The sequence below is a fragment of the Myotis brandtii genome, unplaced genomic scaffold (genome assembly GCF_000412655.1).
Source record: "Myotis brandtii unplaced genomic scaffold, ASM41265v1 scaffold72, whole genome shotgun sequence".
NCBI classification, from domain to species: domain Eukaryota; kingdom Metazoa; phylum Chordata; class Mammalia; order Chiroptera; family Vespertilionidae; genus Myotis; species Myotis brandtii.
The window spans coordinates 1102948-1129943 of record NW_005370838.1 but is presented as its reverse complement, the minus strand read 5'-3'; the positions used below and the strand labels follow the sequence as shown (position 1 = coordinate 1129943).

The 26996-nt window shown below is 41.3% G+C and overlaps 1 protein-coding gene across 2 annotated transcripts in view; it reads left to right on the top strand.

Moving 5' to 3' along the window:
• The window catches only part of SEC23B (Sec23 homolog B, COPII coat complex component), a 44757-nt gene that overhangs the window by 4801 nt on the left and 12960 nt on the right, over nt 1–26996 (top strand). Inside the window, exons 2-14 of one of the 2 annotated variants that reach the window (XM_014530111.1) lie at nt 491–725; nt 2728–2785; nt 5051–5137; nt 6252–6488; nt 6813–6898; nt 7966–8110; nt 8533–8691; nt 9274–9389; nt 14477–14600; nt 16058–16138; nt 20719–20808; nt 21526–21632; nt 23213–23366. In XM_014530111.1, coding sequence (XP_014385597.1) covers nt 505–725; nt 2728–2785; nt 5051–5137; nt 6252–6488; nt 6813–6898; nt 7966–8110; nt 8533–8691; nt 9274–9389; nt 14477–14600; nt 16058–16138; nt 20719–20808; nt 21526–21632; nt 23213–23366 — 1665 coding nt within the window. In that variant the 5' untranslated portion in view covers nt 491–504. The remainder of the gene's footprint in view (nt 1–490; nt 726–2727; nt 2786–5050; nt 5138–6251; nt 6489–6812; nt 6899–7965; nt 8111–8532; nt 8692–9273; nt 9390–14476; nt 14601–16057; nt 16139–20718; nt 20809–21525; nt 21633–23212; nt 23367–26996) is intronic. The other variant, XM_005882449.2, reaches the window with a different exon arrangement.

Sequence of the window (26996 nt, the reverse complement as noted above, 5' to 3'; positions counted from 1 at the left end):
TATCCAGTTCTTTCCTCCACAGGTAACAAAGGGAGGAAGGAAAAGGGCACACAAAAAAGATCACTTGGCATGTAAAATTTAGTAGTGTTTATTTTAGTAGAGCAAGGAAGGAAAGGGATTAGGGAGGAAGGTAGCTGGATGCTGAAACAGAGTTTGAGACTAACCCTTGGGCAAGGAGCTGAAATGATTGGCTGAGATGATGAGATGACATGAGGAGGTTTAAATGCAGCTTAGAGATGATCAAATGATTGTAAGCCTCCTGCTCCTTTTATTTTTTTTGTTTTAGAGAGGAGGGTTGAGGAAGGAACAGTAGTCAAAGATAACTGTGAAGTTAATCAGCTTTTGGGGGTCATCGGGAAGCAAGTGTTGTCATCCTACAGTGACAGGTTCTTCCAGACTTAGTGTTACATATTGCATTAGGGGACCTTTTTTTTTTTTATCTTTGAGGTTTAGTTGACAATTTCACATACAATTAAAATTTTATCTTCAGTTTCTTTTTAGACTATGGCAACGTATCTGGAGTTCATTCAGCAGAATGAAGAACGGGATGGTGTGCGTTTCAGTTGGAATGTGTGGCCTTCTAGCCGTCTCGAGGCTACGAGAATGGTTGTACCTTTGGCTTGTCTCCTTACACCTTTGAAAGAACGTCTAGACCTGCCCCCTGTACAGTATGAACCTGTGCTGTGCAGCAGGCCAACTTGCAAAGCCATTCTCAATCCACTTTGGTATGAATTCATTTAAAAACTAGTAAATGATCAATACAGTAAATTATGACATTTCTGTGATTCTCATTTAAGTGATTGAATTTGGGCAAGGCATCAAATTTGAGATTAGTAGATGTGATTCTTTTTTTGTTTTAAACATGCTTTTTATTGATTCCAGAGAGGAATGGAGAGGTAGAGAGAGATAGAACATCAATGATGAGAAACAATCATTGATTGGTTACCTCCTGCACACACCCTACTGAGGATTGAGCTGAAAACCTGGGCATAGGACCTGACCATGACCTCCTGTTTCATAGGTGGACCCCAACCACTGAGCAACACTGGCTGGGTGATGGTGAGATTCTTAGTTGAATGCTTTTAGAAATCTCCCTGATACCCAGGCCAGGAAGCTCAGTTGGTTAGAGCATTGTCCCGATCTGCCAAGGTTGCAGGTTTGATCTCTGGTCAGGGCACATACAAGAATCAATCAATGAATGCATAAGTAAGTAGAATAACATATGTTTCTCTCTTTCCTATTCCTCCCTTCCCCCCCTTCTCTATCTCTCTCTCACTCTCTCAAGATCAAATAAAAATTTAAAAATAAAGTGATCCCCCTGGCATAATACTTCAGATAAAATTAGAATTTATGAGGGAATAAGGTGGAAGTAGAGGGAAAGGATTTGAAATTCACTTTTTTTTTAAAATATATTTTATTGATTTTTTACAGAGAAGAAGGGAGAGGGATAGAGAGCTAGAAACATCGATGAGAGAGATTGATCAGCTGCCTCCTGCACACCCCCCAGTAGGGATGTGCCCACAACCAAGGCACATGCCCTTGACCGGAATCGAACCCGGGACCCTTCAGTCCGCAGGCCGATGCTCTATCCACTGAGCCAAACCGGTTCGGCGAAATTCACTTTTTTGGGGCTGATTTTCAGTTTGTATTTAGGTCAATTTTAGATTTTATTGGTGCCCTTTAAAGCATTAAAAAAAAAATCAAAAAGCTTAGACAGTTTTCTCATACCTATTTAGTATAATGATGATATAATAGAAGAAATTTTAACTCTTTTCTTGTTTGTTTATAAATTTTTATTTATTGATTGATTTTTAGAGAGAGAAAGACACACGCACACACGGATTTGTTGCTCCACCCACCCATGCATTCATCGGTTGCCTCTTTTATGTGACCTGACCAGAGATGGAACCCACAACCTTGGTGTATTAGAATGACACTCTAATTAACTGAGCTATGGGCGAAATTTTAACTCTTAATGATTTTATTGTTAAGTATAAATTTTTTTGTCCCTATGATATTTCTCTTAAATGTGGGTACTATTTGAAAGAATTTTTAAATAGGTGAAGAGTGTCATTAATATTCTTTAACAGATAAAATTCTTATATGAGGGAACATTTTTTACTTCATTCCCTTGCTTTATGTAATGTGTCCACATATAGGATGTTGCTGCCTTCTTTTAAAATGATAGTCACTTATTGTTAATTTTCTAAATGTAGAAAGTGGAGTGTGGAGACAACTAAAGTATCTTGAACCAATTCTAGGAATTTTATCAACTCAGAAGCATGCCTGCTCAACTTTGCTTCAAGTGAGCTAAGTGAAAGTCTGGGAAGTTTTTCCTCGTGTGAAATATACTTTTTAGTATCAAAATTTAGTAGTTTTACATATCTGAACAATAAAGATGTTAGAAAAATTACAAAGACTATGTTAAGATAACATGGCAAAAGGATATAAGCTATAATTCATATAAAGTATAACATTTTAAATATTATCTAGGAAATTGGAAAAGAAGAAAAAAGGACTTACTAATGTCTCATTACTGCTGTTTGAAGGAAACCTTTGTTGTATTTAACAGCCAGAACTTTAACTGCAGTGAATGTGTTATATACCTTTATCCATACACCCATACAAAATCACGTCTGTGCAATTTACTAAACTTGAAGTTTACATTTGAATGCTTTCTACCTTAAAAATGAACATGTTACCTAGTTGTGATATTTTTTTTCACAGTCAAGTTGATTATCGGGCAAAGCTTTGGGCCTGTAATTTCTGTTTCCAAAGAAATCAGGTATGTGAATATTTTTAAAAGTATTTTCTTTGTTTGAATTGTACTACTCTGGAAAAAATTAAGTGATGTTGAATTGTGCCTTGGCAGGCAGCAATTTCTGCTAAACTCAAGGTGATAGCTCTAATAAGTTCTCTGTAGGCAGTGAGTATGTTACCATAACTGAACAGATATGTTGTTTATATTTCATTTGACTTCAGTTTATTCTAATTGGATAGTGTACATTACTGAATTTCCATTTTCTGATCTTTCTAACTTTTAGGGTCCAAGTATCAGTGTTGAGCTTCTTTTGGCTTAAAAAATTTTAGACTGCCCTAACCGGTTTGGCTTAGTGGATAGAGCGTCGGCCTACGGACTGAAGGGTCGTGGGTTTGATTCCAGTCAAGGGCATGTACCTTGGTTGCAGGCACATCCCCTGGAGGGGGTGTGCAGGAGGCAGCTGATCAATGTTTCTCTCTCATCGATGTTTCTAACTCTCTATCCCTCTCCCTCCCTCTCTGTAAAAAATCAATAATATATATATATATTTTTAAAAGGAACTTGAATAGATATTTCTCCAAAGAAGATATATAAGTGACCAATAAGCACCTGAAAAGATGCTTAATTATTAGAGATGCTTACCAAATGATGCAGCATTTCCACTTCTGGATATATATCCAAAATAATTGAAAGCAAGGTCTTGAAGAGATACTGTACATCCATGTTCATAACAGCGTTTTCACAATACCTAAAGAATAGAAGCAACCCAAGTAAATGGAAAAACACAATGCGGTATAATGCATACAATGCAATATTTAGCCTTAAAATGGAAATTCTGATATGTGCCACAACTTGGAAAAACCTTAAGGACATTATGCTAAATGAAATAAGTTAGTTACAAAAGACAAATACTGTATGAAACCATTTTGATGAGGTACTTGGAGTAGTCAAATTCATAGTCACAAAGTAGAACTGTGGTTTCCAGGGGTTGGGGGAGGGAAAAATGGAGAATTGTTGTTTAATAGATTCCAAGTCTCACTTTTTCAAGATGAAAAGTTCTGGAGATGGATGGTGAAGACAGTTGTACAACATTATAAATGTATTTAAGATCACTGAACTGTACACTGAAAAAAGATAAAGATGGTGAAATTTATATGTATTTTACTATGATAAAAATTTTTTGGCGAAAATTCAACCTATAAACTATGAATTTAAAATGTTTGGAGGGAGTTTTAAAAACAAGAAATTGCTTGTGACATGTTAAGCACAAAAAGCAGGTCACAAAATTGTATATATAGGACAACCTCAGTTGTGCGTAAGTAGGAAAAGTCTGGAAGTAAAAATGCCAAGATGGCCCTAGCCAGTTTGGCTCAGTGGATAGAGCGTCGGCCTGCGGACTGAAGGGTCCCAGGTTCCATTCCGGCCAAGGGCACATGCCCGGGTTTCAGGCTCAATCCCCAGTTGGGGGCGTGCAGGAGGCAGCCAATCAATGATTCTCTTTCATCATTGATGTTTGTATCTCTCTCTCCCTCTTCCTTCCTCTCTGAAATTAATAAAGAAATATTTAAAAAAAAAAATGCCAAGATGTTGACAATGACTGCCTCACAGTGATAGAATTGTGAGGGTTTTTTCTTTCTGTTTTCTTATATTTTCCTGTACATACTTTGCAATTTTTCTACAGCAAACATGTTTTACTTTATTGATAACAGCTGAAATAATAAACCCAAATAAAAGCTTTGGTCTTCCGCATAGACCAGTGGTTCTCAATCTTGGCTGCACATTAGAATCACCTGGGAATCTTTTTAAAATCCTAATTTCTGGGCCTCATCCTCCGGAAATTCTGTTTCTTTCTTACTAATGTTGTGGCCCCACACCATAACAAAGAAACAGAATTTCCGGAGGATGAGGCCCAGAAATCAGGATTGTAAAAAGGTTCCCAGGTGATTCTAATGTACAGCCAAGGTTGAGAACCACTGGCATAGACTATTGATGAGACAGCTAAAGTCTCCGCCTTTAGTTTGCAGGACAATGGTTTTTGATGGTGTATTTTTTAATCATTTAGAAGTTATAATTAACCTACAGCTGCATTTAAAAATGTTATAATGAAATGTAAATATAAGACATGGTTATAGACTTTAAATTCTGATTTTTGTATTTTAGTAATATGCTTATTTTGTGTTTTCAGAATTAATATATTATCATTAACTATTATTATAAATGGGAAATAAAAGGTAAAACATACAAATTTTTCAGCCCTAATAAAACATGGCTTTGTTTTCATCTCTTCAGTTTCCTCCAGCTTACACAGGCATATCTGAGGTGAATCAGCCTGCTGAATTGATGCCCCAGTTTTCTACAATTGAGTACATGATACAGGTTTGTTGCACATTTAATGTTAAATATTGAGATTCTCTTGAAATGCTTTATCTTCCATGTGGAGTTAAAGCTGTGAGGGCAGCAAGATTCTAAACATTAAGCTATGGTTCGTGTGCACTTTCTGACATTTTCAGGTCTTGGGAGAAGGCTATAAAAAAGAGGTAGCACTGAATAAATTCAAACCCTGTCCTTCACAGCCTTCTCCATTTCACTTGATGGTACTTTACCTTCTAGTTGTTCAGCTTAAAAACCTTAGATTCACCCTTGACTTTCTCTCTCATCCCGTATCTAATCCATTAGGAAATCCCATTGGGTCTATATTCAAAATTTATCCAGAATCCATCCACTTTTCTCCCACTGCTGCTATCCTGGGCCAGCCACCACCTCTCACTTGAATTACTGGGGCATTCTCTAACTCTCCTTCCATGTGTTACCCTTGTCCAGAGTAACAGATAGTGTCACAACCCTTTGTGAACCAATTCTGTGTTACCACTCCGACCTCAGTTTTTGCTAGTTTCCTCATTCAGCCAGATGGGCCTCCTTGTCTTGCCTCCTAGCATGCCAGGAACAAGCATGCCAGGAACAAGCATGCCTGCAATGCTCTGCCTGTGGGCCTTGCTCTCACTTGTGCTCAGGTGGACTCTTATCCTCCTCCCTCCCTGTCCTCCAGGTTTTTACTCAAATGTTACTTTTTTAATGAGACTGCCCTGACCTGCCATTTAATACTAGAACCAGCCCCTTACCTACACTCCTGGCATTTGCAATCCCCTTACCTTCTCCATTCCAGAAGGTTAGCTCCTTGAGGCTAGCAGGGATCTTTGCTTCTTTGGTTCACTGAGTTATCCCAGGACCTGGAACAATGTCTGATACTTAGAAGGCTTTCAAAAACGTGGAATAATTTGTTAGGTACAAATAGTTTTTTCTTTTAGTTAGGTTTTTTTTTTTCCAGTTTGTTTTAATAGGACCTGTTATTAAATGATGTTTGTTTAGCTGTTCTAATCTCCGGACAGTAAATGTAGTTGAAGACTTGTTATTTACATACCTGATTTGACTTAAAAGAGCTGAATCTGTCTATTTGTATATTGATTACTATGTTGTTTTTCTCTGTATAAAGCGAGGTCCACAGTCTCCTCTAGTCTTCCTCTATGTGGTCGACACATGCCTAGAAGAAGAGGACCTTCAAGCACTCAAAGAATCTCTACAAATGTCTCTGAGTCTCCTTCCTCCAGACGCTCTGGTGGGTTTGATCACGTTTGGGAGGATGGTGCAGGTTCATGAACTCAGCTGTGAAGGAATCTCCAAAAGTTATGTCTTCCGAGGGACCAAGGATTTAACTGCAAAGCAGATACAGGTTTGTGCTTTAACTTGTACACAAGCAGGAGCAAAGTTTTTTTTTAAAAAAACACATTTGTTTTTATTGATTTTACAGAGAGAGGGAGAGATAGAAACATTAATGAGAGATTGATTGGCTGCCTCCTGCATGCCCCCTACTGGGAATCGAGCCCACAACCTGTGGGCATGTGCCCTGACTGGAATCGATCTGGTGATCTCTTGGTTCATGAGTCAATGCTCAACCACTGAGCCACACTGTCTGGGTGCAAGGGTATTTCTTAAAAATTAATTAGTCCTTTACTTTCAGTGTTAGAGGAAATGAGTCTTTTTGGTTCTTCTTTAGGATATGCTTGGCCTGACCAAGCCTGCCATGCCCATGCAACAAGCAAGACCTGCTCAACCACAGGAGCACCCTTTTGTTTCGAGCAGGTGAGGTACCGATGTAGAGTGTTGCACATACAGTAGTTGGCATGCAGGGCAATCCACTCAAGGGAAGAAAAATGTTAAAATTTTTAGTTTCTTATTTTTAGAGAGAAAAAATAAATTAAGTCTGACCAATATTTAATGTTTAATAATGTGTTTAACACAGCAGTATCTGTGTATCACATGTAACTGAATTATAAATGTTTTTACATACATGTGTGGCAAGTTTGTTAGGAATGCTTTTCCTGTTAGCCTTGTATCATTATGAAGGGTTTGAGACCATTGTGCCCCTCCTCTTAAACACATGGCTGCTGTCCTTTTTGATTCTTAGGAAAAACTGAAAAGGCTTCTGTTGGGTGTCCTCATACCTGAAATCAGGCACTTACTTCACTCAGCCCCTTCAATGTCTGGGGCTGCCCTGGGCCGGGTTAATATTAAGCAAACATGATAAAATGCATTGCCTGGCCTGCTGGGGACATTCTCTTATGCTGTTAAGAAACCAGTGTTACTCTCTATTACTCCCAAGGCTCAAGAGAAACACAAATTATGAATCTTCAGAATGATGAAGATTGTCCACATAATGAAACTTACGATTTGCACCTATTTAAATTGATTTTTTCCATGTTACACATATATAAATTGCTATATATTAGGCTTTAAGATGTATTTTTCTTTAAAATATATTTTATTGATTTTTCACAGAGAGGAAGGGAGAGGGATAGAGAGTTAGAAACATCGATGAGAGAGGAACATCGATCAGCTGCCTCCTGCACACTCCCTACTGGGGATGTTCCCGCAACCAAGGTACATGCCCTTGGCCGGAATCGAACCTGGGACCTTTCAGTCTGTAGGCTGACGCTCTATCCACTGAGCCAAACCGGTTAGGGCAAGATGTATTTTTGAATAAAATTGCTTTGAGTTGTTTTTGTAGTTAGAGATAACTTGGAAGAAAAAATTATACGTTTTTTTATTCTGAATAATTATTTTGAAGAGCAGTAACTATGTATTACTTAGGGCTGAAGACCAGAGTACGTTTTAAAACCAGATGGATGTGTCTATTCAAAATCATGCAGGTTTCTGCAGCCTGTTCACAAGATTGACATGAACCTCACTGACCTTCTGGGGGAGCTGCAGAGGGACCCATGGCCCGTAAATCAGGGGAAGAGACCTTTGCGATCCACTGGTGTTGCTTTGTCTATTGCTGTTGGCTTGTTGGAGGTAACTGAAAATTGACTGGACCCTTCAAACTATACATACTCACTCTTGGAAGTCGCTTTCACACTGTGCGTGAGAATCAGTTGCAACCTAAGTCAGATGACTGTTAATTTATCAGAAAGTGCTTCAGTTATTATTATCCACCTTGAAGAAGCCCTCGATGTTTTAAAATTTACCAAGTTTTCATGAGAAACACACAGCAATTAGGGCAATGGAAGTGCTCACAGTAAATTAATAAAAATGTACACAACCTTCAGGTTGGAAGAGATATGGCTGCTTCTGTGCATTGTCATCTGTGTTATTCTGCAATATTGGTATTCAGTATAGCTGATGAGAACTCATGTTTGTAGTATATTTTCAGGGAAACAGAAACATACTGGGGGTGGAGTTGTCTGCTTCTAAAATGCTGCCATTTACTGTTTTAGGGCACTTTTCCAAACACCGGAGCCAGGATTATGTTGTTTACAGGGGGTCCCCCCACCCAAGGACCTGGAATGGTGGTTGGAGATGAATTAAAGGTTCCTATTCGTTCCTGGCATGATATTGAGAAAGATAATGCACGATTTATGAAGAAAGCAACCAAGGTAGGTGCTTCTGGATACAGGCTGTAGTCGAGTTGTGGTAGCCCAGTGCTGGGTTTAGGCTCCTCTGGAGTGGCAGCTACTTTGCTGAGGCCATGCTTTGTGGTCAGCAAGTTGCTCTTACTGGGATGACCTTGCAGATCTTGGCTGCTGTTAAATTACTGAGAACTTAGAGTGGGTGGCTTTAAAACTGCCAAAAATGTTTTGAGATTGAGAACTCTCAATTATTTGGATTTTTTATTATTTGTTTTTTTAAATATATCTTTATTGATTTCAGAGAGGAAGGGAGAGGGAAAGAGAGATAGAAACATCAATTATGAGAGAGAATCATTGATTGGCTGCCTCCTGCACGTCCCCTACTGGGGATCAAGCCCACAACCCAGGCATGTGCCCTTGACCAGACTCGAACCTGGGACCCTTCAGTCTGCAGGCTGACGCTTTATCCACTGAGCCAAACCAGTTAGGGCTATTTGGATGTTTTTAAAAAAAAACTATCTCCATATCCCTATATTTGATTATATATAGTAAGGCATATCTGGTGAATAATTTTATTGTTTCCTAAAACTGGTTTACCTTTCTTCACAGCACTATGAAATGCTTGCTAATCGAACTGCTACAAATGGCCACTGCATTGATATTTATGCTTGTGCCCTTGATCAAACCGGACTTTTGGAGATGAAATGCTGTGCAAATCTTACTGGGTATGTTGACAGCAAATACCTGGAAACGTGAGAGTGTTTATTTATTTATTTATTTTTTTAAAATATATTTTATTGATTTTTTACAGAGAGGAAGGGAGAGAGATAGAGAGTTTTTTTAGAAACATCGATGAGAGAGAAACATCAATCAGCTGCCCTCTGCACCCCCCCGACTGGGGATGTGCCCGCAACCAAGGTACATGCCCTTGACCGGAATCGAACCTGGGACCCTTCAGTCCGCAGGCCGGCACTCTATCCACTGAGCCAAACCGGTTTCGGCAAGAGTGTTTATTTTAAGGAAAAAGAAATGTGTGATGCAACAATAGGAAAGGACAAGGCTGACTTAGTTAAGTATTCAGATAGGTCTAGGCCAGGGGTGGGCAAACTTTTTGACTCGAGGGCCACAATGAGTTCTTAAACTGGACTGGAGGGCCGGAACAAAAGCATGGATGGAGTGTTTGTGTGAACTAATATAAATTCAAAGTAAACATCATTACATAAAAGGGTACGGTCTTTTTTTTTTAGTTTTATTCATTTCAAACGGGCCGGATCCGGCCCGCGGGCCGTAGTTTGCCCACGGCTGGTCTAGGCTGTGGCTTCCATGCTGGGAAGTTGTGTGGGCCACTTGGACAAAGAAACAGTGGTGAAAAGTAAGTCTCAAGGGTTCACTACGGACAAATCTTTATTAGAGTAACTTCCTTTCTTTCTTAGAGTTGTTATTGATACTAGAGCAGGAAAGAAAGCAAGCATGAAATATGTGGCCTTCAGCAAAGCACTTCCTTGTGAGAAGGGAAATTGGTCTGAATGCCAGAGCAATTAGGAGACCTTTCACCTGGCTTAGTGACCTTTCCTCGTGTCTATCACTGAGCACACGCTAAGCCTAGAGGGTGCATCGCAGGGTGCACTGACTTAGATCCTAAGTCCATAATGTGCACACAGATCACAGTGTAGAGCCATGATTCTCAAAGTGCAGTGATGCCTGGCCAGCAACCTTCAAGGCTCCTGGGGACTGATTAGGAATGTATGTCCTCAGGCCTCACCCAGACCTGATTCAGGAACTGTGGAGGTGCAACCCGGCATTCTGGTGGGTTTTTTAAAATATATTTTTATTGATTTCAGAGAGGAAGAGGGAGGTAGGGAGGGAGAGAGAGAGAGAGAAACATCAATGATGAGAGAGAATCATTAATTGGCTGCCTCCTGCACACCGCCTACTGGGGCTTAAAGCCTGCAACCCTGGCATGTGCCCTTGACCAGAATCGCACCCGGGACTCTTCAGTCTGTAGGCCAACGCTTTACCCACTGAGCCACACTGGCCAGGGCCGGCAGTCTGTTTTAAGCAGCTCTCCAGGGAACTGTGGTGCAGGTGAAAGTGAGCGAATCACTGATGCACAGCACTGATCTGAAGCTGGAGAATCACCTGAGAACTTGAAAAACTCTTCCCTTTGGATCTTGTTTCCAGAGATTCTGACTTGATTAGTGTGGGGTGTGGCCTGGACATCAGCATTTTTAAAGTTCCCTCAAGTGATTCTACTGAAGAGCAGAATTTGAGAACCACTGGTGTGGGCCTTTACTACTCGTGTGGCTGAGCACAGGCAGCATCAGCCCACCTGAAAGCTTGTTAGGAACGCAGCATCTTGAGCAGTGGTTCTCAACCTTGGCTGCACATTAGAATCACCTGGGAATCTTTTTAAAATCCTGATTTCTGGGCCTCATCCTCCGGAAATTCTGTTTCTTTGTTATGGGGTGGGGCCACAACATTAGTAACAAAGAAACAGAATTTCCGGAGGATGAGGCCCAGAAATCAGGATTTTAAAAAGATTCCCAGGTGATTCTAATGTGCAGCCAAGGTTGAGAACCACTGTCCTAACCTATTGACTCAACCTTGCATTTGAATAAGATCCCAGGTGATTTGTATGCACAGGACAGTTTGAGAAGCACTGGTGGAGGGCTGTGTGAGGGCCTATGATGCTGCTGGTCCTCACTGAGTAAAGACGAGAGAGAAGAAGATGGAACCCAAGTCACCTGAAGTTGTCTTGGAGAGCAGCAGACGTATTAGGTGACACTAGCTATATCAGAGAGCCACATTTAATATGTGAACTCCTACAGTGCCCTCAGGAGTTCCTGACTTGGAATAGCCACACAAAAGCTGTGGTGTATTTGTGAATATCCCTAAGTTTGTACACCAGAGTTTATGTGTATGTGTGTTTCTTCTGTGGAGAGGAACCATCACTTCCATCAGATTTTCAGTAAGGTCTTTGACTCCTGAATGAGTTTAGTATTTAGGTCACATCACCTTTTAAAAAAATATATATTGATTTCGGAGAGGAAGGGAGAGGAAGAGAGAGAAACATCAATGATGAGAGGGAATCATTAATTGACTGCCTCCTGCATGCCCCCTACTGGAGATCAAGCCTGGGACCCTTCAGTCTGCAGGCCAATGCTCTATCCATTGAGCCAAACTGGCTAGGGCTCACGTCATCTTTTGTATAAATATAGTATCAGGGAAGTGTGTTAGCAGTAACATTTCAAAAAAAAGATTTAGAAGTTTTAGTTGATAGCTCACCTAAAATGAGCCAACAGTTTGGGATGACTTCCAGCGAAGACAAGGTGATCCGACACTGTGCTATAGGAGTTGATTATCTACAAAGAAGATCATCGTCTTGATTTCGTTGGTGCTTGTCACACCTTATCTCCATTGTATCATCTTCCATTCTGAGCATTTCAGTTCAAAGGGGCTGTATAGAGGAACTGGAGATATTCAAAATAGAGCAGTGAGAGTGATGGAGACGGCCTGAAACTATGCCATATGGAGAATGATTGAAGGAGCTAGAAGACAGATGAGGTGTGAGAGCTGTATTCAACAATCGCAGGTCTATTCAGTGGAGAAGGAATCAGATCTGTATGTGACCAAAGGGTAGAACTTGAACCAGGGTGGAAGCTGCTGGGAAACAGAATTTGACTCAGTGTAAAGGAAGACCTTTCTTAGCAGTCAGCACTGTCTAAGCATGGAATGGACTCCTCGGGAGGGCGTAAGCTCCCGATGCTGGAAGCATCTAATCTGGATGATAACCTTGCAGGTGTTTTGGTAGAGTGTGGGTGTGAGTCAGTATTAGGTTTGTGTGATTGTGACAGAAAACCCCAAACAGATTTTTCTCTCTCACTGGAGGTAGGCAGCAGGGCAGGTATATTGATTTTATCATTATCAGGGGCTAAGGCTCCTGTGCTGCTCCACTACCTTAATGTGCTAGCTCTGGTTCAAGATAGTTGCTGGGCTCTAGCCATGTTTTAACAGCAGGAAGGAGGAGGGTTGAAGAAGCACATGTCCCTTCCTGAAGGAACATCCCCACCTCCTTAACACATTGTATGCGGGCCGTTTTTGCTAATTTTTTGCGCAAATGGCAACGTTCAGTAAAATTACGATAACTTTAGTTTTACATATTTTTTTTTCAATGAAACTTTTTGTTACTATAAAATGTATACTGAATTATTTTTCTTAAATTTTAAACAGACAAATACTGGAAAACTCACTGGAAATTGTGTTTACCAGTCAACGTAAAACGTATAAATATGTTTCCCATATAATCACAAAGGCCACTTCCAATAGGCAAAGCTGAGTCACAGCCACATGCAAAGCAGTCTGGGAAACAGTCTTTATTCCAGGAAACCACGGATCCCATGATAATGAAGGTGGGGAGGGTGGATATTTGGGGCCAAATAGCAATCACTATCAGTGGAGGAGCTAGACACTGAAATAGCTGGACCAGATTATTTTGTATTCTTCCCTATTCTGAGATTCTGTTTATTTGGGGGAGGAGGAGCTTATATTTATTGGCCTTAAATTTTTTGATTTGTTAATCCTCACCCGAGAATATTTTCCCATTGAATTTTAGAGACAGTGGGAGGGAGGGGGAGAGACAGAGAGAGAGAAACATCTATGTGAGACACATCAATTGGTTGCCTCCCACACACACCCCAGCTGGGACTGGGGTGCTGGGGATTGAGCCTGCAACCAAGGTACGTGCCCTTGACTGGGAAATGAACCCGGGACCCTTTAGTTCAAGGGCCGACACTCTACCCACTGAGCCAAACTGGCTAGGACTTGAGATCCTATTTAATGCTGGAGGCATAATCTGCATCAAGCTGTGCTCATCTGCCCAAATAACATGAAATGCTGACTTTTTTTTCTAATACGTTTTTATTGATTTTAAAGAGCGAGGAAAACATCATTCTGCTGCCACCTGACCCAGTGTACAACCCCGGCATGTGCCCTGACTGGGAATCAAACCAGTGTCCTTTTGGTGCACGTAATAATGCTCATCCAGCTGAGCCACACCAGCTAGTGCGAAATACCAAAATTTTGAACAATGTTTTTCTGTAACTTCAAAAAGAGATGAATAGAGATATTTGCAAACTAGAAAACTAAGTCATGTAAAGCCAGGGGTTCACTGTTTTGAGGCAATGAATTAAACTGAAAAGGATTTCCCACAGGCCTGGGTATTTTTCCATACCAAAGACTTGTGAGAAGAGTTGGGGATGTTTTCTCAGTAGATGACCTATTAAAACCTGCACCCTTGGGTTTATTGATTGGATGTTTGGGTTTTGTTTTTTGTTTTGTTTTGTTTTTACTTTGAAATAATTGTGGGTTCACAAATGGTTAAAAAATAGGACAAAGTAGTTCATCTGTCCACTCCCAGTGGTACCATCTTACATAAATATAGAGTTCAATGTCAGACTAGGAAATTGACATTGACACAATACAGTTAGCTCTATTGCAGACCTTGGATTTCACCAGTTTTTACAAGCGTGTGTGTGTGTGTGTGTAATTCTGAGATTTTGCCATGCCTATAGATTTATATAACTGCCACAGTGATCGAGACATAGAACTATTCTAAAGTATTCTTTCCTTTATGTTTTAAAAGTAGTGTCTTTTCTAAATACAAATTGAATTTTCTGTTTCCATTTAAGTTAGCGCTTTTATGAACATGGTTTCTTGTTTTCTTCCTTCCTCTTTAAATTCTTGTTTGTAAGTTCTGAGGGAACATCTGAATGGCTTTCAGGCATTCTAAATACTAACTTTTTTTCTTTTCTAGAGGCTACATGGTGATGGGAGATTCTTTCAACACATCTCTCTTCAAGCAGACATTCCAAAGAATTTTTAGTAAAGACTTTAATGGAGATTTCCGAATGGCATTTGGTGCTACTTTAGAAGTAAAGGTACAGTAAACTGTTAAAACTTTAATGGAAGAATAGTGTTCTTACTTATTTAGTAGTCAGACTTGTGGAAACCCCAACCTAGGAGACACAGGTAAATTAAAAGGTTGTCAACAACATGTATTCATTCTATTCCTTTGTTTTCTTTTTAAAAAATGTATCTTTATTGTTGAAAATAGTACAGATGTCCCCTTTTTTCCTATCCCTTGGCTTCCTGAGGATGGCCTATAAATTAATGTTCTAAACAAAGAGTTGTCTGGCTCTCCTGTAGGCTCTGCTCTAGGACAGTAGGCTTAGAAGGGGTGGGGAATTGAGCACAGAGGCAGCCACACAGTGTGGAGCATTCTCCCAGCTGTCGGTATGGGTCACTGCATGCACAGAACCTTGGTTTATGTTTAGTGTCTGCCCGAAGTGAAGCCAGGGTGCTCTAAAATAGTGCAGAGTGTGTTTGGGTTTTGTTTTTCCATTAGGACTAATAGGGTCCTATATACTTGACTATAAATCATTGCAAAAACATTAAAAGGGGCTGTTAGAACATACGATTGAAATCAGTACTTTGAGAGTTGGAGATGATTGTTAAATCATCTTTGTTAAACTTCAACATTCTCAAATGTTTGAGGTTGTATTTTTTAATATGAAGAAGTATGGACTTTGTTAAAGTGAATTTCATTTAAAAAGTCTTAAGTGTGTTTGTTGGTCTTGTCATCATGTTGGAGTTCATGAATTAAGTGTTTTGTTTCTTTCCTTTTTTTCCTTTTTCCCCCCACAGATTTTGAGAGTGTGTTTATTAAAGCTGGGGACAGTGAAATAAGGAAGGGCTAGGGATAGAAGAAGCAACAGTTGGGGCTGCTTTGGCTCTCTAGAAATGTTACAGGAGAGAAATGAACCCAGGTGGGGCTGCTTTGGCCCACAGAAAAGTAAGAGAAAAGGGGACAAGTTCAGGGGAGTTAGCCTGGGACGAGTTGCTGCTCCCCATTGCTTCTCTGTTTGCAAGTCTCTTGGGAACTCAAAGAGTTTAGGAGATGTACGCCTGAGAGGGAAGAGAGGTGTAAGCGAGCTCCTGAGAGGGAGAGCACCTGAATTAATTATTTTTAAAGCAACGCAAAGTAGTATATGCACAGATTAGAAGTTGTAAATAATTATGACCGTACACATGGAATTAGAAAAGAATGTAGTATTGTTAGTAGAATTGTACAATGATTTCAATGTTGAGTAAGCTGAAAATGTTGCATCAACTTTGGAACAAAGATAATACAGTTTCTAAGAGAGGATTTTTACCAGAGTTTTAATCAGATCACAGTGGCCCTGGAAAAGCTTGTAAGAGCATTTGTACCATGATCCATGTGGGATTTCCTCTTGGTGGAATGATAATGCTGCCACGTTTTTCCTCTAGGCTTTAGTGAGAGCAGGGTAGTTCTCAATGATTTCTAACTTTATACTCTTATTTAATTCTGTTTTAGACCTCTCGGGAACTGAAGATCGCAGGAGCCATTGGTCCTTGTGTATCTCTGAATGTGAAAGGACCATGTGTGTCAGAAAATGTAAGGAAAACTTTCTCCAGTACCCTTACCTCCTGTGCCCTGGGGATTAGCCCATAAGAAATGTCAGAGCTTGATGACCTTGCCTTGTGTTACTTGTTTGGATGTGTCTGCTGCTGAGAGAAAGGCTAAAGATGCTCCAACTCTGAGAGGGGTGTTATTTCCACTTGTCTATCTGTCTAAAGCAGTGGTTCTCAACCTTCTGGCCCTTTAAATACAATTCCTCATGTTGTGACCCAACCATAAAATTATTTTCGTTGCTACTTCATAACTGTAATGTTGCTACTGTTATGAATCGTCATGTAAATATCTGATATGCAGGATGGTCTTAGACGACCCCTGTGAAAGGGTCGTTCGACCACCAAAGGGGTCGCGACCCACAGGTTGAGAACCGCTGGGTCAGTGAGGAAGCGCCGAGAGGTTAAGTATCTTGCTCAGGGTTAGAGCTGATAGGGAAGAGCTAGAGTGTAGGTCCCTCTGACCCCACTACCCATGTTTGGGTCACTGGGTTCAATGAATCACAAAGCATTATAGTTAGCACAAGGTAAGCGTTCAGCAAAATCCTTCAGTAATAAACCCCTATGCTTGTTGCTCTTAGAGTTAATACCTTTGTCTCCCTTCTCACAGAGCATTTTGAGTTGATTGGGCAGTGGATGACACTTGTATATGCAGGCATTTGTGTTCCTTGAGTAAAAATTTCAAACATGCAGAGAAGTGTAAAGAAAAGTAAAATGAACTCCTGTATACCCACCATTCAGAATCAGTAATTGTTAACTTTTAAAAAATATATATATATTTTTATTGATTTCAGAGAGGAAGGGAGAGGGAGAGAGAGATAGAAACATCAATGATGAGAGAGAATCATTATAGTTCCTCTGATAAAAGCAGGGCAAATGCTCATGTAAGGAATTTGAAAAAATGTACCTTTGGAGCTCTGCAGGGTTTGTGGCCATGTTGGGCCTTGGAGCTATAGGGGAAGAAAAAAGTTTTCTTAGCTTCATTGACTGGGGCTCTGCAAATTAGACTGACAAAAAACCTGTTAACAAGTTGAAAACAAACAAGTTTATTAATATGTGTACCACACATATACATATCACACATATATACTCAGTGATGAGTAACTCAAAGGGCTGGTTAGAACTTGGAACTAGTATCATCTTAACAAAAGAACAATAAATTTGTAGAAAAGTGACAAGACAGAGAAAAGGGACTTTGAGCTTTTAGGGTGTCAAATTGTGAAAAAGTAGATATATGGGAGGAACTAATGGAAGGTAAGGTTATTTCAGCAAGGTTTGTTCTGTAGATTCCTCTGGGCTGATAAGCATCTAATGTTGTCTTTGGTGATTAGAAATCATTCTGCTGCCTGACTGTGGTGTGGCTCAGCGGTTGAGCATTGACCTATGAACCAGGAGGTCACGGTTCAATTCCTGGTTGGGGCACATGCCCAGGTTGCAGGCTCCATCCCCAGTGTGGGGCATACAGGAGGCAGCTGATCAATGATTCTCTCTTATCATTGATGTCTCTATCTCTCTCTCCCTTCCTCTTTGAAATCAATAAATAACATTTTTTAAAAATCTTTCTGCCCTTCCTGGTAGAGAGGGGAAGGCAGAGAGTTTTTCTTGTGTCTGCTCTTTTTCAATTCTTCAGCTCAAAATAATCCTTGTATGAGAGTGGTATATTTTAGGGTGGCATACTCTGAACCCCTTGATTCCTCATTTGAAACTTTCAGAAATTTCATATATTAAAAATTGAGCTGGTAGGTATGGAGCGAAATTTGGGAGAATGGGTTAGCAAGGCAAGAAAGGCACCCAAGCTTCTTTTTCTTCTTTACCATTTTTCCTGGGTGTGGCTCTTTCAGCAGATGTTACCTGCTTTTAGAAATGCCACTAGAAGGGAAGACTAATATCCACGAATCCATCCATTTTACAGTCTTGCTTCACTGACACTGATGAAACGGAGTTTGTTCTCTCCACTCTCCACCTTAGAGCTGCTATGTAATTTCACTTCAGAATCTTCCCTTTCCCCTCTGACCATTACTTCCCGGAGATTGCTGGTTCTGTGGCTAGGTACATAGGCTCCTGACATGGCTTTATATCAAGACCACACTGATATCAGCTCTACTCACCAGATAGTGTGCACTTTCGGTGGATTCCGAGTAACATACAAGTAATATCATGGAGTGGCGTGCTCCACCCAGGAAAGATAGCCTCTGAGGTGTGGGAGAGGGACTTAGCACAGGAATCCTGGCAGCTGTCCCTTCAGCTCTCTCCTCAGAACCACAAACCCCAGTCTCTCCTCACGTGACTCTAGTCTGCTCTGCCCTCCCTCTGCCGGAGCCCAGGGTCACTTTAGAAACCTTCCATTTGAAATGAAGGCATGAACGTATACTCAAGATTCTACTGAAATGACAGCAAAGATATATTTAAAGTACCATGCAAATGAGTAGGTTGGAAATTGAGAGAGCATGTTATCGAGCATGTTATATAAGGATTTTTTAGAAAGTAGAAAGCAGAAGGGTCAATACGGTATCAAAGATAGTGGATTGATCATATGCACAAGCCTTCAAGTCCACCCCAGACCTCTGATCATCAATGATAAGAGAGAATCATTGATCAGCTGCCTCCTGTATGCCCCACACTGGGGATGGAGCCTGCAATCTGGGCATGTGCCCAGGAAAGAGATGAGAATTTTAATAGTGCTGCTGGATCCTAGAAGAACACTGAAAGGAACATGGGATTGCATGAAGGAGGAAATTACAACCCGAAACACAGGAGTAAGAGGGTACCTGGGTTGGGTGGAAAGGGCTGTGAGGTGCTCCAGGGCTCTCTGGCATCTCACAGACAAAGGTAAGGGCCATGCAGGGAGGGGGTTTGTGTGAGGAGGAGGGGGTATCTGAAACGCTCATGCAGGGCCTCAAAGGTGGCAGTACATTAAAATCCAGTTGAACTGGGGGGACCTCAGCATGGACCTGAGCACCCCATCAACCCAGGAGCTCAAGCCTCATATGACATTTCTCTCTTTGACAGCCTTTTAGCTATGTTCTAATCTCCATGAACTCCACCCTCATCTCTGTTGACTAAACATTAGCTCTTCTCAGTTTCCTTTCCTCCACAGGAAGTTACCTAGAAAGTGGCCTTATCTCTGGGGACTCAAATTTATGCCTTGGGTGCATCAATTTCCATCATCCCTTCCACTTGCTCCTCTGTTTCCAAATCTCATGAATTTGCCCTTGAACCAGCAACTGCAAATATCAGCACCCCAGAGCTTTCTATAATCTGGGCCGGCTGGCTTTTCACAAACTGTCCCAGCTTGCCTCGGAGAAATACTTATTAAAATATTTTTGCAAGGAAAAAGAAAAAAGTGATATCATGACTCTTAATGCATAATCACATTACTTTCTAAACATGGCATTCCTCTTTCCTCTTTTTTTTTCATATTTTTATTGATTTCAGAGAGGGAGGGAGAGGGAAAGGGAGAGAGAAATATCAATGATAAGAGAGAATCATTGATCGGTTGCCTCCTGCATGCCACCTACTGGGGACCAAGCCCACAGCCTGGGCCTGTGACTTTGACCAGAATTGAACACAGGACCCTTTAGTCCGCAGGCCGATGCTCTATCTACTGAACCAGACCAACTAGGGCCATGGCATTCCTCATTTTGATGAGGTGTGTTAAAATGTGTAATACTCGCTATCTCTAGAATGATAGCATGTATGTTTCAGAGTCTAGTTATCTCAGTAGGTGATTCTAGGTATCTTTGATACCTATAGCCTTTTCTTCCAGATGGCATGCTTAAAACAGTGATACTGCTCACATTTTAGTGAACCTCATATTTATCACTGGAGTCATTCAACTAGTCGATAAAAAGCAGTTTTCCGCCTGGCCGGTGTGGCTCGGTGGTTGAGCGTGGACCCATGAACCAGGAGGTCATGGTTTGATTCCCAGTCAAGGCACATACATGCCTGGTTTTAGGCTTGATCCTCAGTGAGGGGTGCAGGAGGCAGCTGATCAATGATTCTCTCTCATCATTGATGTTTCTATCTCTCTCTCTCTCTGAAATTAATTTTTTAACAAAGCAGCCTTCATACCACTAAAATCTCAGTTCTTTTACCAAGAACTTATATGTAACTTTTACACAAAGGAATTAGATTAAAAATGAATATTTAATAGCTAACATTCTATAACTATTTCTTGTTCTAGTAATGATAAAAGAAGTGCATAAAACTTTCAAGCTAAGAAGATAGTTATTTTTCTTTTCTCCTATTTTTCCCCAGCCATGATTTGTTTCTTTCATTTGACTTTAGTGTTAGGTGCCATAGTGTATGTATATGTGTTTGTACATGTAAATATACAGATATATTTTGTGATTAATGAAAATTGATCAGAATACCAGTACAAAAAGCTCATAGACTGTAAATATAAATGTTAAACCGTATTATAATTCATAATTGTACTTTTTCAGTTAAATTTTCATTTGGAATGAGATATTCTAAGTGCCCTATCCTTTTCAGTGTCTGTGCTTCTTCATCAGCATTTAACAACAGGAGTAGCTTTTTTGTTTTAATTCCTCTTCTCACCCTTAGGAGCTTGGTGTCGGTGGCACGAGTCAGTGGAAAATCTGTGCCCTGGATGCCACATCTACACTCGGCATTTACTTTGAAGTAGTCAATCAGGTGAGTTGGATTTCTTCATGAATATTTGTGTCTCGTTGTGTTTTCTGATTTATTACAAGACTGGTGGCCTCTGGTTTCTTTCTGCACAAAGTGATGCTGCCAGTCTGGCATGGTCTCTTTAATTCCCTCCAGGGTTTGTTCAGAGTTAGGCAGCAGATTGTTTTCCTCACTTTATTGTTGAACTGATAAGGTCTTAGAATAGTAATGGCTTTTATCAGCCATTGTTATATTGGTGATTTTTTCTTTAATTCTTTTTATTAGTGAATTTTGGGGTGTGTTCTTTCCCTAATGTTTTATTTTTTAAAAGTTAAAACGTAAAAATTAAAAGAATTGTACAGCAAATATTCATATACCCACAACTTAGATCCCATAATTAACATTTACTGTATTTGCTTTGTCACATATTTACCTATTCATCAATCCACCTATTTTTTATTCATTTCTAAGCAAATTGAGTCGTCAATGTGTTTCATCCCCAAACATTTCAGTATGCATAACATTAACTTGATGTCAGTATTTATTTGAATTTGGTTCTTTTTTTTATTGAGGTAAAAATTATAAGAATGAAATGTACAAATCATAAGTATACCATTCAAAATTCAAGAACCTCACCGTCACCACCATGTCAGTCATTTCAGGAAGAGCCCAATGTGCTCTGACTGTGCGTTTGAGTCATGTCTAGAACAGTAACGCAATGTATGGCCTCTCACCCTGCAGCACAACGCCCCGATCCCCCAAGGAGGCCGAGGTGCCATCCAGTTTGTCACGCAGTATCAACACTCCAGCACCCAGAGACGCATCCGTGTGACTACCATTGCCCGAAAGTGAGCAGATCCAGTTTCCTTTCTGTTGAGCTACTGACCAATGTTTTGCCCTATGAAAGATAATTTGTCAATTAGATGAGCATCGCCCCGTGCACCAAAAGGTCACCAGTTTGATTCCTGGTCAGGGCACATGCCTGGGTTGCAGGCTTGATCCTCAGTCCAGGGCATGCAGGAGGTAGCCAGTCAATGTTTCTCTCTCATGTCGATGTTTCTCTCTGTCTCCCTCCCGCCCCCCTAGAATTAATTTAAAAAAGGACATGGACCTTCCTTAAAAAAATAATGTATCAAGGACCTCTTTGTCAATGGCATGATAAGGTGCTATCTCATTCATTTTAATGGCTGTTACATGGTTTGGATGGGATGTACCACTCCTTTACTAAAGGCCATTTCAGGTCTTACCTTCCTTCCAGCAGTGCTGCCTTCATAGTTCTAGGTCTTTGTGTACATGAGTATTTCTTTCCAGTCATTTCATAGAATTGGAATTTTGTATACTGCGAAACTACTTAAGTTAATTTGTGTTTTCCTTAGTAGTGTAAGGAGAATACCCTGGCTTCTTCTTAATAACTAGAGGCCTGGTGCCCAAAATTCATGCACTTGGGCGGTGGCGGGGGAGGGTTCCCTCAGCCTGCCCTGTGCCCTCTCACAGTCCGGGAGCTCTTGGGGGATATCTGACTGATGGCTCCCCACGGGGAGTGGGCCTAAGCCAGCAGTTGGACATCCTTAGCACTGCCACAGAGGCGGGAGAGGCTCCCACCACTGCCACTGCGCTCACCCGCCATGAGCCAGGCTTCTGGCTGAGCGCCACTCCCCCTGTGGGAGCGCACTGACCACCAGGAGACAGCTCCTGCATTGAGCATCTACTCCCTGGTGGTCAGTGTGCGTCATAGCGATTGGTCGTTCCACTGTTCAGTCAATTTGCATATTAACCTTTTATTATATAGGATGGTATTACTAATCTTTAACATACAAATATAGAGCAATATGTCACTTTTATATGTATTATTTCATTTATCAATGGGTTGAGCACTTTCCCTGTTTATTGAGCAGATGTATTTCTTCTGTGATAGCCTTTGCCCATTTTATAAAACCTGTATTTTTCCTTGTTTATTGATTTGCAGGGACTCTTTGTATATTTTGTTTGTTGCTTATACCTGTTCCTGGTCTATCTTTTGTCTTTTAGCTTTGTTTATATTGTCTTTATTCATATGGAAAACTTGTATATATGCTCATCCTCTTTACCATGATGCCAGGGAAGACATTTTGTGAATTTGTAAAGACTTAGATTTTTGTAAGATTGAATTAGAGAAGGGAACACTGGTACCTTTTGGGTGTCTATTTTCATGATGTCTTGTAGAATATTGGGAAGTTCTCTATAATTTTCTTTTGTACTTATAGCCTTCAGAAATCACACGAGGGTAAAAGAAAATGAGTGTAAAACTGCTGAGATTCTTTATTGACAGTGCAGTTTGAATTTGTGTTGTTTTAGATGAAGGAACAGGACTTAGGTTTCTTTATCTTAGTGAAGAGCTGGCTTTCTGGTCTCCTCAGTAATAAGCATGTATTAACTCTGGGATTGTCAGTTGGGCAGATGCACAGAGTCAGTTCAAACACATAGAGGCAGCATTTGACCAGGAGGCTGCAGCGGTCTTGATGGCCCGGCTGGGAGTCTTCCGAGCAGAGTCAGAGGAGGGACCTGATATACTCCGGTGGCTGGACCGACAACTCATTCGACTGGTAAGTTGGGAACTGTGGCACTAGGTTCCATCTTGGTCTCTCTCTACTTTTTTGTTTTTTTGTTTTCCCCTTCTCTCTTTTTTTGTTTTTTGTTCATCCTCACCAGAGGATATTTTTTCCACCGATTTTAAGAAAGAATGGAAGGGAGGGGGGGGAGGTTAGAGAGAGAAAGGGGGAGAAACATTGATGTGAGAGAGACACATTGATTGGTTGCTTCCCGCACACACCCCGACCGGGGCTGGGGATCAAATCCTTGACCCTCCAGTTCGTGGGCTGACGCTCTAGCTGCTGAGCCACACCAGTCAGGGCTCTGGTCTACTTTTAGCGAACAAGGTCAACAAGAATTTATCAGTTGCTTACCTGGTAAATACCAAACACTGAACATTCTGAGAGTGATAAGTATTAAATAGGCATTTTTCCTCAAGGGCTTACATTACAGTTGGGAAGAAACAACACGCACAGGACATTTAGAGAATGATGCAAATCTGTGTATTTGAGAGTTGATATAGATGAGTCACTGTGAATGCTGTGTTCTGCATTTTCAATCCAGATCTTGGAGATTGGTTTTTTTTTGGGGGGGGGGGGTTGGAAATAGGGGTTCATGGCCCAGTGAATGTAGGGAGATGTCTAATGTGTCATTCTGGATCTAATCAGAAGAGTAAAACCACACGGTAATCTCAACAGGGAAAGGTTTATATCAAGAATTACTGTCTTGGAACTGGAATAATGAAATAGTGAGGGCTGTGTAGTAAGATGTGAAGAGAATGGAAAATAATATAGGAATAGCAGGTAAAAGGCACAGCCACTGCTTCAAGGCTGAGGTAGAGCACCCAAGGAAGAGTCCCTCCTACACCCCTCCCCACCTTAGCTTGTCCTGACCTAGGTGGGAGGGCATGGCCATGGTTCACTGGGTCTTAGGCAGAGAAGTGCCATGGTGTTGTGCCATGACATTCAGCCTCTAGAAATTCACCCTCTTGAACTAGATGAAAACCCACACTGGAGGCTGAGGAAAAGCTGTGGGGTAGCTGCTGGCTGCCATGTGCTCCAGGAGCTGGGCCTGGGGAAGCCATAACGCTGCTGCTGGGTTGAACACACGGGAACCCAGAAGCAAACCCTTCCCTCCAGCACCCTCTCTGACAAAGCTCAGCACTGTGCCAGCTCGCAGAGGAAACGTTTTTAAAGAACCCAGGCAGAAAGGGTGAGTTTATAGCCACGAGGCAATAAATCAGTAACTGTCATGCCTCATACTTTTACTTTCTTGGAAGTTCACAGCAGGTATTTATAATCAGAGGCACTGAAAGCCCAGTAAAGAAATGTATTTAACTTTGTTTAGCTCTGTGCTTGCCCTTGCTGTTTCGCGGAACCATTTTTTTCCTCCAAGGAGTATCAACATTTCAAACACAATTTGAAACTTGAGCAAGTGGTTGGCTTTATGTGAAAAGTGAGCCATGAATCAAGCCTTTTAATAATGAGTGGGATAGTAGGAGAGAACAAGGCAAGGCTTGCCAAGTGGAGGGCCCAAGCCTGTGGGAGGTGGCTATGCATTCAGCTTATGCTGGGGACATTGGCTAGGAGGCTGTCACAGAGGCCAGATTGTGCAGTGGGGAGAGAGGCAGTGAAAGTGCAGCTTAATTATGAAATGTGTTCATTTTAAAGTTGTCATTGCCTTAACGTTAGAGAGAAAGGGAACTTAGGTGTGGTTCCCAAGCAGGGGTGTGATAGCAGCATGATTCTTATATTTACATTTACCACTGCCATACGAGGTAAATTTGGAAAGAGAAAAGACTACACTATTAAGGAGACTGATGGAGGGGTTTGCAGGCTCAAGGGAGGCAAGACCAGGGTGGCAGCAGTACAATTAAAGTGGAAGAAGGTTTGGAATCAGAATGAATTCTAAAGAAAGAATTGATAAAACTTGGTGAAACTATATGTGAAATTAAAAAACCAGAAAAATCAGCATTGACTCAAGTTCTAAGGGTGGGTAACTGCAAGAATGACGGTGAGGTAGAAAAATAGAAAAGGAGAGCAGCATTAGGGTGGAGGAAGGTGAATCTTTTTTTAGTTAAGAGTTTAACTTATGCCCTAACCGGTTTGGCTCAGTGGATAGAGCGTCGGCCTGCGGACTGAAGGGTCCCGGGTTCGATTCCAGTCAAGGGCATGTACCTGGGTTGCGGGCAGATCCCCGGTGGGGGATGTGCAGGAGGCGGCTGATCGATGTTTCTCTCACATCGATGTTTCTGACTCTCTATCTCTCTCTCCCTTCCTCTCTGTAAAAAAATCAATAAAATATTTAAAAAAAAAAAAAGAGTTTAACTTATTTTTTTTTTAATATATTTTATTGATTTTTTTACAGAGAGGAAGGGAGAGAGAGATAGAGAGTCAGAAACATCGATGTGAGAGAAACATCGATCAGCCGCCTCCTGCACATCCCCCACCGGGGATCTGCCCGCAACCCAGGTACATGCCCTTGACTGGAATCGAACCCGGGACCCTTCAGTCCGCAGGCCGACGCTCTATCCACTGAGCCAAATCGGTTCCGGCATGAGTTTAACTTATTTTTAAGAGGCTCAATGAGAAATTGCAAAGTGTGTCCTCGGAGAGCGATCCTGTAGTCAGGTGGAGGTCAGCACTGGCCGTGGAGGAGGAATTTGGATGATATTGGTCTGGCTCTAGTGTTCATTTGTAGCTGAAGCAGTGAGGATGGGAGCAGGGGGCCAAGAACTAACCTCTAAGGAGCCCACAGTTGGAGTAGGAAGATTAGGGGCTGTTGAAGAAGGCAGAGAAGGATTGGTTGGAGGGTTGAAGGAAAATAGGAAAGTGCTATTTCAACTGCTGAAGGAGAAAGTTGCCAGGAGTGTGGGGAGTCACTTGGCTTGAGTGTTAGGGAGTTGAGGAAGAGGAGAACTGCAAAGACATCAGATTTGGTGGGAAGAAGGTGAATGCCAGAGATGGGCTTTCTTTAAATGGGGGGCAGGCTGATTCTCTAATGGCCAGAGGAAATGTGTGAAATTAAAAGGAAATAAAGGCAGAAAGAGAAAACATTGTTCATAAATTTGCCTTTGAAAGGAAGAAAATTTAGTTACAGAGTGGTGGAACATCATAGCTGATATATAATTGGCAATATTTCATGGTCTTGGAGGGTTTTTTTGTTTGTTTCTTGGTTTTCATTTTTAATATATATATATTTTATTGATTTCAGGGAGGAAGAGAGAGGGAAGGAGAGATAGAAACATCAATGATGAGAGAGAATCATTGATCGGTTGCCTCCTGCACGCCCCCTACTGGGGATCGAGCTCCAAACCCAGGCATGTGCCCTTGACCGGAATCGAACCTGGGACCCTTCAGTCCGCAGGCCAACACCCTATCCACTGAGCCAAATCAGCCAGGGCTTGCTTGTTTGTTTTTAATGGAAGGGATGCCTGAGAACTCATCTAGCCCCTCACTAGTGGTGTTTGGACAGCCTGGCCTGGGTGCTAGTTAGAATGTAGGATCCCCAGTCCCTCCCCAGTCTGCCAAACCAGAATTTGCATTTTAACAACACTCGGGGGATGTGTCTGCCTGTCTGTGGCTGCGAAGTGCTGGTCTGGGACTCACAGTCAGTCAGTGGCAGAGTTGAAATTGAAATGTAGC